Raw genomic sequence first — 13089 nt, forward strand, 5'->3', positions numbered from 1 at the left:
TCCTTAGGAACACACTTTTTGTGTAGGATCTAAAAGTTTTTAGCAGTGACAAAGATTCTCCCCTTGACCAAACTCTACTCAGGCTCCCCTGAACTTCTCAACTAGGCCTCCACTTTGGGACCTCCATGCTTGTCTCTGCATTGTCGAATTTTAACAGGAATTCTGCTAATTCAGTTTAGCCAAAATCCCCCACCCTCCATGTTGATCACCATCAGTGTGTAATCAGGTTCCTCACCATCCACCATGCCCCAAGTGATATTTGATCACCCTGGCCTGCCTTCAGCAAGAATCCTGTTAGGTCAGTTTACCCAGAATTCCACCTTACCTCTGATGTTTCCCCTAGTAGTTTTTCTGTTGGGACATAAATGCCTATTCTTAGGGATTCTGCACAACTTCCTTAGGCAGTTTCACCCATGTAGGGTAATTCCTGAAGTGTGACACACAAGTATTGGAAGGAGCCATTGGACCTGAAAGGATTATGTAGATGAGAGTGAAGGAGATCTCAATGGGCGGATGAAGAAAGTGTGTGATGGAGTTCTCACAGGACATACACATCACCAGGAAATCCACACTGGATCCATCAGCAACTCCTACTTGCTCGACTTTCAGAGTTCTTCACCATTCTCACCACCTCCACTGTTACTACCCTAAGTTGTGTCTTCATTATTTCTTTCCTGGGACTTTTGCAGTAGCTTCTTAATTGTTCTCCCTGTTTTTGTCCTTGCCCCACCTCAGTCTATTCATAACAGTAAGCACTGCATTTCTGCTAAAACATTCATCACTATTCTGCTCTTCAAAGCCCTTCAAAATGCATCGCATCTTATTTAGGTGAAAGTCAAAATCCTCACAATGTCTAAAAGGTCCTAAGGACCTGATCCCGTGGCCTCATCTCTCTGACTGCAATTATTACCTGTCTCCTCCTTGCTTCCTCTCATCTTCTTATGAAGGCCTGGGCACATCCCCACCTGAGGACCTTTGCATGTCTGATTTTTGAACTGACATTTGTACTGTGACATGAACATTTGTCTAATTTCAAAAATTTTAAGATCTAGGATCTACCTGCAGAAATGAAGGGCAAAAAAGAAAAACTCCCAAATGCTGTAAATAGCAGAACAAGAAAACAAATAAAAACCAAGTTCATGTATTGAATAATGTTTTTCCGTTCATGCCAACCTTTTTGAATGTATATGCGTAGTCTGAAGCAGCTTCATAGGTTTCTGTCATTTTTAGGGAGTCATGTTAACAGAAAATAATAACAAATCCATTGTTTTCTTACTCCTATTCTCCAATGATTTGAGAAACAGAAAGGAGTGAGAGGTGATATTCATTCACTGAGTTCTTTAACTCAACCATTTTTTGGACAGTTTTCTACGTTCTACTTGCTGTGCTAGGTGCTGGGGATACAAGAAATAAATCATAGCCCTACTGGGGGAATAGGAGGAAGGAGGACAGGGAATTGGAAACAAGGTCCTGAGTGTGGTGCTTGAGCTGAGCCCCGGTCACTGAGGCAATGTCATGGAAGTGTGGTCAGTAGGCATGGGGTTCAGAGGAAGGTCAAGGTAAGGACCTACATGAGGTCATAGAACCCATAGTTACTGGGGTCCACATTCTAACTCAAGCTGTGCTGGCTTCAAAGCAATTGCACTCAACCACTGGAGTGTGGGCTTCAGACGGAAAAATCTTCAGGTAGTAGTTATTTAATTTACTCATATCAGAAAGTCAGAGGAGGAACTTAATTTGAGTGTGCTTACTTCATTAAAATGTGATTACTTCATGAAAGACCTTAGCAATCCAATGCCCAAGCTGCATTATGTTTCTCAGCTCCCTTCCTGGTAACAAGAATATAGTGGGAATGTCTGAGTATATATATATTTGCTTTTTCTTATTGTTAATTTTATTTATACAATTGGAGATTTCCATGTTGTTGTAAGTAATAACCAAGAGAGGTCCCACCTTAATCCATTTTCCCCCAATGATCATTTCACAATCTACATGTATATCAAAACATCAAGTTGTACATCTGAAATAAACAACATTTGTATTTCTCAATTATAAGCAATAGAGCTGAACGAAACCCCCACAACAATTCCAATGTGATAAAATTTCTGAGTGCATACATATTCTCTTTTCTTTATTTCTTCCAAGGCTTTATTGCATAAGCATTATGCAATAACTCTTCAGCTAACAGTTTGATTTCTCTGCTTCCTTTTGCAACATGAAATGTATCTTTTTACATTATTATTGCATGCCAAACAGAATCTTTGAAAGTCATGTGCATCTTAGTAGAAATATCAAAATTATTTAGAAATCCTTTAGTCAATGTGGTTTATTTGATGGACATTTTCAAAGGTGGTGAGAAGGAGTGAGCGACCAGTCTATATCCTCTCAGAAGGTACACATCTTCTTTTCAGTTTCCTGATGGCTGACTTCATCTCCTGGTTCCTCAGAGTGTAGATCAAGGGGTTCAGCAGAGGGGAGATGACAGTGAAGGTGACGGAGATGGCCTTATCTGTGGGGAGGGCATTGAAGGGCCGGGCATAGACATAGATACAGGGCACAAAGTGCAAGGTCACCACAGTGACATGTGAGGTGCAGGTGGAGATGGCCTTCCTCCTGCCCTCCCCTGCCTGAGACCTCAGCATCATTAGGATGACTGTGTAGGACACAAGCAGGAAGATAAACCACAGTGTGGTGAGCAGCCCACTATTGGAAATCATCAGCAGCTCAAGCACAAAAATGTCAGTATGGGCGAGTTTGAGGACCTGGGGGACATCACAGTAGAAAGTGTCAAGAACATTGGGTCCACAGAATGGGAGGGGCAGCAACAGGGAAATCTGCACGATGGAGTGGACAAAGCCCCCCAGCCAGCAGGCTATAATGAGGGCTCTGCTCATGATGGTCACGTAGTGCAGGGGCTTGGAGATGGCCACATAGCGATCAAATGCCATCACCGACAAAGAACATACATCCACCCCTCCAACAAGGTGGAAGAAAAACATCTGGGTGGAGCAGCCATTGAAGGAGATGGTCTTTCTCTCTGACAGAAGGTCCACCAGAACCTTGGGAGCTGTGATGGAGGAAAAGCAGATGTCGGCAATAGACAAATTCCGGAGCAAAAAATATATGGGGGTGTGAAGGCGAGATTCACAGGTCACCGTGACCGTGATGAGGAGGTTTCCCAGCAGAGTTGTCACATACACCCAAAGCGGGAAAAGGAATAAGACCCAGTTCAGTTCTTGATTCTGGGTTAGGCCAAGGAAAATAAATTCTTTGACCCTGGTACAGTTTTTCAGCTCCATTGAGTCATTTTCTTTGTCTCACTTTTGTTTCAAGCTATTTCATTTGAAAAGAATTGGCTCTTTATTTTGTTTTCTTCCTAAGCACTAAGAATGAAATTCAGAATCTTCTTCATGTGATTGTGGTGTTTGCAATTTGTTGAGTTGTCCAAATTTTTAAGATTTCAATCAGTTTGGTGATCAAATAAAAATATAACATGAAAAGTCATTCGATATTTCTTTACCTATAAAACTATTTTTGAAGAGAATAAGCATTTATGTTAAGAAGTGATGTTTACATTGCACATTTTAGTTAATTAGTTTATTTTCATTTGTAAACTGTATTATTTTTTATGTATTACTCACAAATTGATTGAATGTCAGGAACTGTCTGAAGCATAAATACAAAGATTAGTAAAACATGGTTCCAGGCACTGTAGAGTCATAGTCTACAAGTTTAATATTCATATGAGCAAACTCTGTGTTGCACTTCAACAGGGTTTTGTCTTGCTAAAAAAAAGATATCACTCTGTTTCTCATTGCGACGTTGATGTCACATGGGTCAGTTTCCTTGCTGTTGGCTGTGTTGTGTTGAATTTCTTAAAATTGCAACCTATTGTTCCATGTATGTAACTTGTCATAGTGATTACCTTATACTAATCAGATTATTTGCTTAATAAGTATTTTAAAATATTTAAAATTTACTATTGGGAAACACATTGAAACCATATGTAAATCCAAATCTCAAAGAATATTTTTAATTCCTTTTATTGTGATAAAAACACTTAAACACGAGAGCTACCCTCTTAACAAATTTTTGGGTGCACAATACAGTATAGCCATAGAGCTGTACAGCAATTCTCTAAAACTTATTCATTTTGCATAACTGATGTGATCCTTGCTTGAATGTGGGGGAGAGAGTGAAGACAGTGACCCACTTCTGAGAGGTGGTGCATACACAGTATCAACCTCACTCTCCTCTGCCTCTTTCCCTTTGTGATTCAAAGCCAAGAGAGTAGAGGCATCACACAGCAGGTAGCGATGTACACATCTTTAGAATAACGCCTATTTTTTATAAGCTGTTATTGATCATTCTCAGGAAATTTTATAATTACTATTTACTCCACCTTACACTTAGAAAGTGAACATTTATTGCAGTGTTCGAATGTATACGAACAAATGAGATCACATTGCCAAAGTGGTTACAGCCTAGCAAAAGTGGATGATTTGCATAAATTGATGAACATAATGCATGGGAAAATGTAAAATGTCAAGAGAAAAGTAGAGGTAGATTTGGGTGAGATAGGAGCGAACCTAGGAGATATGACTTCCAGCAGTAACAAAAGCTACTACTTTTTGAGTGTTTACGGTGTGTGAATAATTATGAAATGCTGATTTATTGAATTTTCACCACCATCCTTTAGGAAGTATTAATGTTATTCTTTTTTTTCACATGGAATATGTTATGCATCTATGTTTGGCTGAAACAAAGGGGAAGATGGAAAAAAGGATGGAAGGAACAGTGTTTTGTTTCCCCCTTCAATCTTATTTATATGGGGTCTAATTTTGCATAACAAGAGTATTTGGTAAAGCCTGTTTGAAGATAAGAATTTCACAGAAAGGGGCTCCAGAAAACCAATAAATGTTGACCTTAGACTGAGGCTGCCTCATCAATAAGCAACTCAAAGGATCATAGCAAATGGGTGATGCCTTCTCTCACACTGAATGGACCACATTTCTGAATCCCTCTTAACACATCACCTCTCTTCCAATAGTTAACACCCACCTTTGTTGTTTCTGTCACTGAGAAGATCATCTTGTCTCTGAAGCATTTAATATACCTGGAAAATATCAAAGTCAAACTATTTATGTGTAATCAATAACGACATCTCAATGTCACTATCCATAACTTTAACTTTAGCTAAAGCTTAACATCTTTACCTAATACCTTTGATTCTGAAACTCCAACTGCTGATTGTATGTTAGTACGTACAGAGCAGAACAGAACACTGGTAATGTTAATTTGGAAAATATTGTTTCTGAAGGTAGAGCCTTTTGGAAGACTAGATATCTTAGTGTCTTTATTCTTCTCTCAGGAGAGAAAGGGCAGATTCAAAGAATCACATCTTCTTGAACTTCCGGTGTCCCTGTCTTATGTGCAAATCCCTCAGCCTCAGGCTTAATATAAGAATTGCAAAGGGAATAATATTGGACAAGGAAGCAAAAGTCAAGTGCCTGATTCAGCTTTTGATGATGAAGTTTCATCGGGAGTTATTAGGAAGTTACTGAGACATGCACATGTGTAAACACACATACACACACACAGACGGACACATTTTGATTAGTATCCAAACTACTTAGAGTCAGTAGAGGAAATCTATCTGCTTATCCATAGCTGAATCAGAACTTTGTTAAAACATGCCACATGCTGTGCCTGAGAGTACCAGGGTCCAGTTTTCATGGCTTGTGAGGCTCAAAGGACACTATATATAAATGAGCTTCAATTAGATTGCCAAAAAAATAGTAGAGAACTGGACCTCAAATCCTTTGCTACCACTCCAGTTTCTAATTACACACAGAATTGTTATAGTCCCCTGATGTTGCTATAAGTCTAAGAAACATGACTTAGATGACTTTGGGGAGTGCACATTTTTCCTGTTTTCCAATGCTTTACTCATATGGAATCTCTCAATTTGGATTACCGCTAGATAAGTATGTTAGTAAAGCTGTCTACAAAATCACAATAGTTATTTAAGATTAACTCACATTATTGAATGGTTTGATCCTATGTAGAATGCACTTCCACTGTTTGCAGAATGCTGATGGGTTTGGATTTACCTGCTTTTCCATCTTGTTTTAGTACATTAAACTAGTTTACACAGATTTAAAACTGCTTGAAACACGTTGTGTGTTTTAGGTGGGTAATTCCTTCTCCCCCCAGCTTTACTGAGATATAATTGGCATATATCATTGAGTGTGTTTAAGGTATACAATGTGTTGATTTAATACATTTTTGTGTGCGAAGAAGATTGGACCTGAGCTAACATCTGCCAATCCTCTCATTTTGCTTGAGGAAGATTGTTGCTGAGCTAGCATTTGTGCCAATCTTCCTCTGTTTTGTAAACAGGATGCCTCTATAGTATGGCTTGATGAGCTGTGTGTAGGTCTGCACCCGGGATCTGAACCTGCAAACTCCAGGCTGCCCAAGCAGAGTGTTCAAAGTTTACCACTGCATCACTGGATGCCCTGATTTGGTACATTTTTAAATGGAAAATGATTATCATCTTAGTCTTAGCTAACACTTTCATCACCTCACTGTTCTTTTTGGTGGTGAGATCATTTAAGATATTCTCTCTTAGCAACTTTCAAGTATTGTTACCACAGTGTTAACTATAATCACTATCTGTACATTAGATCTTGAAAACTTACTCATCTTATAACCTGAGTTTGTATACTTTGACCAACATCTCCTCACTTCTCCCACTCCCCAGGACCTAGTAACTTCCATTCCCTCTACTCTGTTCCTATGAGTTCAGATTTTTAGATTCCATGTATATATGTGGTCATACATTATTTGTCTTTATCTGATTTCGTTTACTTTGCATAATGCCCTCAAGGTCTATCCATGTTGTTGCAAATGGAAGGATTTTCTATTTTTTATGACTGACTACATCTTCTTTATCCATCTATCCATTGATGGACTTATAGATTGTTATTATATCTTGGATATTGTGAATAATGCTGCAATGATCATAGAAGTGCTGATACCTCTTCAGGATCTTTAATTTCATTTCCTTTGGACATATACCCAGAGATGGGATTGCTGGATCATATGGTAGTCCTATTTTTATTTTTTTCAGAAACCTCTATAGTGTTTCCCATAGTGGCTGTGCCAACGTATATTTCTACTAACAGTGCACAAGGGTTTTCTTTCCTCCACGTCCTCATCAACACTTGTTATCTCTTGTCTTTTTGATGATAACCATTCAAACAGGTGTGAAGTGATATCTCATTGTGGTTTCGATTTGCATTTCTCTCATGCTTAGTGATGTTGAGGACCTTTGCATGTGCCTATTAAATTTGAATGTCTTGTTTGAAATAATATGCAGTTCCTCTGTCCCTTTTTGAATCTGATTGTGTATTTTTTTGATATTGAGTTTATTATTTCTTTACATATTTTATCTGATATGTAATTTGCAAATATTTTTTCCCTTTCTGTAGCTAGTCTTTTCATTTGTTGATTGTTTCTTTGGTTGTGCAGAAGATTTTAGTTTGATGTGGTGTCATTTATTATTTTTGCTTTTGTTGCCTGTGCTTTTGTTATCATATCCAAATAATTGTTGGCAAGACCAATGTCAGGGAGCTTTTCCACTGTTTCTTCTTCTGGGAGCTTCATGGTTTCAGGTCTTATGTTTAAATCTTTAATCCATTTCAAGTAATTTTTGTGAGTTGTGTAAGATAGAGGGCTGATTTCTTTATTATGTATGTCGTTATCCAGTTTTCCCAGGATCATTTATTGAAGAAAGTATCGTTTCTCCATTGTATATTCTTGGCTGCTTTGTTGTAAATTAACTGTCTGTATATGCATGAGTTTATTTCTGGGCTCTTGATTCTGTTCCATTGGTCTGTATGTATGTTTTTATGCCAGAATTCTACTGTTTTGTAGCATATAGTTTGAAATCATAAGTGTGATGCCTCCAGCTTTGTTCTTCTTTCTCAGGATTGCCTTTTCTATTTCTGTGAAAAATGCTATTGGAATTTTGATAGGGATTGCATTGAATTTGTAGATGTCTTTGAGTAGCATTGACCTTTTACAATATTAATTCTTCTAATCCATGAGCATGGAATATCTTTGCATTTATATATATCTTCTTCAATTTCTTTCATCAGTGTCTTATGGTTTTCAGTGAACAGATCTTTCATCTCCTTGGTTAAATTTCTTTCTAGGTATGCTATTCCTTTGCTGCAATTGTAAGTGACATTGTTTTATTAATTTCTTTTTCTCATAGTTCATTGTTAGTGTATAGAGATGATTAACTTTTTGTCTTTGATGATTTTCAATTTTGCTACAATATGAGTATATGTGGATTACTTTTTATGTATTCTGTCATGATATGTTGTGAATCTGAGAATTCGTATTTTTCATTAGTTGTGGAAATTTCTCAGTTATATCTCATAAAATAGTGACTTTTCCTCCTCATTTTTTCTTCCTGAAACTCATGTCACATATATCATTAATTGAACTAGTTTGTTTTCTTTTCCATGTCTCCTAACCACCGTTCTCAGGTATTCTATCATGTATTCCATCACGTATGTGATCCACTTCTGGGAGTTTCTTCAGTTCTCTATAGTTTTCATTCCTAGAAGTTCTGTTTTATCTTTTTACAAATCTCCTTCTTTTCTTTTATCACCTTGCTTCTTGCTCATGTTTTTAAAATATCTCCTTTAAATTTTTTTCTCTTAGCTTTAATATTTATATTATATTATATATCTGATTATTCCAGTAGTCAAAGTCCTTGAGAGCCTGATTGTGTTTTGGTTGTGTCTTTTGATTCTTGCTAATAAGGACTTGTTTCTTCATGCTTTTTGCTATTTTGAATTATGAATTTATGCTGAGCTATTTATGTGTAAATCTTGGAAGGCTTGGGTTCAGCGTGCATTCCTTCAGAGAGGGCAAATATTTGTTTCTTTTGGGCATCATAGGGCATTACTAACACTGCATCACTCTTAGTTAATTTTTCACTTTGGGGCTTCCCATTCCATGTAGCCATTACAAAATTGAACCCCAAACTCGCACCAGGGTTTTCAATTGTCAGAAGAGATTATCTTTATTCCACTCAAAGCCCAGATTGAGGCAGATAAGTTTTACACTTATCTTCTTTGCTGGTCGGTGGATTTTTTTTTCCAGTTTACCCTTTCACTGATGGAGGAGTATTCAATTTTCTGGTTTCCTGCCCTCTATCTACTTTTGGTCCTGAGCCTTTCCCTTCCTTTCCTGTGAGTCTTGACATACACTTAAGTGGATGTTTGCTAGAAGCACTTCTATTGTGTGTGAGTGTTTAAATCAGGACTTTATTTCAGTATATGTGGTCTTTCATATTGCCTGAAATAGCACTATTACATTTTCTCCGTGGATATCAGTGGTGTGTAGGAAACCAATGATGTATGCAATTTGATTTAATGTGTGAGCGCCTAATTGAATTCTTTTAATATCATCAATAGTTTTTCAGTGAATTCCTTTATATTATTTAGAGTACATCTTTTCAATAACTGGGAATAACTTTTTCCTCCAGCTTTCCAAAACTTATATACTTTCTTATTTTTTTCTTGTGTTTTTGAAGTGTAAGTGAATTCAAGTTTAAAGATTAATATTAGTGGTGATAATGTGCATCAATGTGTAGTCATGGATAATAATGGAAATTATTTTAATCTTTAATCATTAGGTATAATGTTTACTATATGGTTCTTGTAGATATTCTTTATCTTTATTCCTTATCTTCTCTATCTTATTTGATAAAGAATAAAGATGTTCTTTATCAAGATATTTTTTTTCTTCAGTTCCTGAGCTGTTAGGTGCTTTTTTTCCACAAGGATGTGGGTTAAATTGTATTGAATATCTTCTGCAACACTTAGATAATCACATTGTTTATCCTTTTAATCTGTTATTTTCGGAACAATATTACTGCTGAATATTAATATAATGATAATATTAATATTCAGCATTATTTCTTTTTGAATTTCTGGAATAAACACTTCTCAGTAATTATTTGACATTGCTGTATTTCATTGCTATGTAATTTGTTAATATTGTATAAGATCTTTATGTCTTTGTTCAAAGATGTGATTTTTGTGTGTACATTTATTAGATGTGTGATATTATTAGGTATATTTGATGCTAACATCTAGCTTGCAGATATAGTTATGCTGTCCATATATAGTATTAAGAGCTTTCTAAAATTCGTAAGAAAATTGAAAGTTACTGGCTCCTTAAATATTTATTGGAAATCACCCACAACAAATTTGAGCCTGATGCCTTTTTAAATGGTCTGTCTTTGACAACCTTTTCAATTCTTTTACAATTATTGATCTGTTAAGATTGTTTTCCCTTCCTTTTAGTCCATTTTCATAACCTAAATTCCATGAAAATTAGATGCTCCATTCTATCCAGTAAATTTTAAAAATTACATTTCTATGAACTGAGACTTTACTTCTCTTTTTTAGTTGGCTGTGAGTCCGTAGAGTGCATTTGTTTTCATGTTCAATCAGAAAAGTGTAACTCTTGAATGTGCCTGGATCATTGGGAAAAAAAGGAGGGTGTCTAGAAGGGAGTATCTTATCAGGTTCCCATAAGATAAGTATTTTCATGGCTTCCAAAATAAGGAATTGTAGCAGTAGCATCTTTGGTCCCCTACAGTGAAGAAAAATAGGATTTTCAAACTTTCTTTTAATACCAAGAAAATGATGAACTGCACATAAAAAATGTAATGTGCTGTCAATGATCAGAATTTGGTTATAAAAACATCTGTTTTGTACTAGTGAGTTGATTGCAGTCTTACGTGTTCCTAAAACATGTGCTTGACAAAATAACACTTGTTTCCTTTTTTTTTTGTTTTTTTATGTTTCTTTTAAAAATTTTATTGAGGTCATAATAGTTTATAACATTGAGAAATTTCAGTTGTACATTATTATTTGTCACTCACCATATATATGTGGCCCTTTACCCAATATGCCCACCCCGAAACCCCTTCCTCTCTGGTAACCACTAATCTATTCTCTTTGTCTTTGTTTTTTTTCATCTTCCACATATAAGTGAAATCATACGGTGCTTATCTTTTTCTGTCTGGCTTATTTTGCTTAACATAATACCCTCAACTTCCATCCATTTTTGTTGTAAATGGGATGATTTTGTCTTTTTTATGGCCGAGTAGTATTCCATTATATATATATACACCCACACACCACATCTATATATATATATATATACACCGCATCTTCTTTATTCATTCTTCCGTAGAAGGGCACTTGGGTTACTTCCACATCTTGGCTATTGTGAATAATTCTGAAATGAACATAGGGGTGCATAAGTTGCTTTGAGTTGTTGATTTCAAGTTTGTTGGATAAATATCCAGTTGTGGGATAACTGGGTCTTATGGCATTTCTATTGTTTAAATTTTTTGAGATGTCTCTATACCATTTTCTGTAGTGGCTGCACCAGTTTGCATTCCCATCAGCAGTGTGTGAGGGTCCCCTTTTCTCCACAATCTCTCCAACATTTGCTGTTTTTTGTCTTGGTAATTGTAGCCATTCTAACAGGTGTAAGGCGATATGTCATTGTAGTTTTGATTGCATTTCCCTGATGACTAGCGATGTTGAACATCTTTTCATATTCCTGTTAGGCCATTGTACATCTTGTTTGGAAAATGTCTGTTCATATGCTCTGCCCATTTTTTGATTGGGATTTTTGGTGGTGTTGTTGAGTTGTTTGAGTTCTTTATATATTTTAGAGATTAACCACTTGTCAGACATACGATTTGCAAATATTTTCTCCCAGTTGGTGGGTTGTCTTTTCTTTTTGTTCATGGTTTCCTTTGCCTTTCAGAACTTCTTCAGTCTGATGAAGTACCGTTTGTTTGTTTTTTTCTTTTGTTTCCCCTCCCCGATTAGACACAGTATTCGAAAAGGTACTTCTAAGACGGATGTCAAAGAGTGTACTGCCTATGTTTTCTTCTAGGAGTTTTATGGTTTCATGTCTTACTTTCAAGTCTTTAATCCACTTTGAGTTAATTTTTACCTAGAGACCAGTGTAAAAGTAATGGTCTACTTTCATTCTTTGGTATGTGGCTGTCCAGTTTTCCCAACGCCATTTGTTGAAGAGAATTTCCTTTCTCCATTATATGTTCTTAGCTCCTTTGTCAAAGATCAGCTGTGCATAGAAGTGTGGTTTTATTTCTGCACTTTCAATTCTGTTCCATTGATCTTGTGTCTGTTTTTTTACTGGTGGTATGCTGTTTTGATTACTATAGTTTTGTAGTGGATTTTGAAGTCAGGGATTGTGATGTCTCCAGCTTTGTGCTTTTTTCTAAGGATTGCTTTAGCTATTCTGGGTCTTTTGTTCCTCCATATGAATTTTAGGATCCTTTATTCTATTTCCATGAAGAATGTCATTGGGGTTCTGATTGGTATTGCATTGAATCTGTATATTGCTTTAGGTAATATCGACATTTTAACCATGTTTATTCTTGATCCATGTGCGTGGACTATCATTGCATTTCTTTATGTCATCATTGATTTCTTTCAATAATGTCTTATAATTCTCAGTGTATAGGTCTTTCACCTCCTTGGTTAAATTTATTCCTAGATATTTTACTCTTTTTGTTGCGATTGTAAATGGGATTGCATTCATGAGTTCTCTGTGTGTTAGTTCATTATTAGAATATAGAAATGCACTGGTTTTCATAAACTGATTTTGTACCCTGCAACTTTGCTCTAGTTGTTGATTATTTTGAATAGTTTTCTGATAGATTCTTTAGAGTTTCCTATATATAAAATCATGTCATCTGCAAACAGCAAGAGTTTCACTTCTCTCTTTCCAGTGTGGAGACCTTTCATTTCTTTTTCTTGCCTAGTTGCTCTGGCCAAACCCTCCGGTACTATGTTGAATAAGAGTGGTGAGAGTGGGCACGCTTGTCTTGTTCCTGTTCTCAGAGGGATAGTATTCATTTTTTCAGCAGAGTTTGATGTTGGCTGTGGGTTTGTCATATATGGCCTTTATTATGTTGAAGTACTTTCCTTCTATATCCATTTTGTTGAGAGT

The 13089-nt window shown here is 36.3% G+C and overlaps 1 protein-coding gene across 1 annotated transcript; it reads right to left on the minus strand.

The window, feature by feature from the left end:
* Nucleotides 1-2375: 2375 nt before the first annotated feature.
* LOC138916477 (olfactory receptor 4D10-like) lies at nt 2376-3299 on the minus strand. Its single transcript, XM_070229123.1, has one exon. It carries the CDS (start codon nt 3297-3299, stop codon nt 2376-2378), a length of 924 nt encoding a protein of 307 aa, XP_070085224.1.
* Nucleotides 3300-13089: the final 9790 nt, after the last annotated feature.

The sequence above is a fragment of the Equus caballus genome, chromosome 12 (genome assembly GCF_041296265.1).
Source record: "Equus caballus isolate H_3958 breed thoroughbred chromosome 12, TB-T2T, whole genome shotgun sequence".
Lineage (NCBI taxonomy): Eukaryota > Metazoa > Chordata > Mammalia > Perissodactyla > Equidae > Equus > Equus caballus.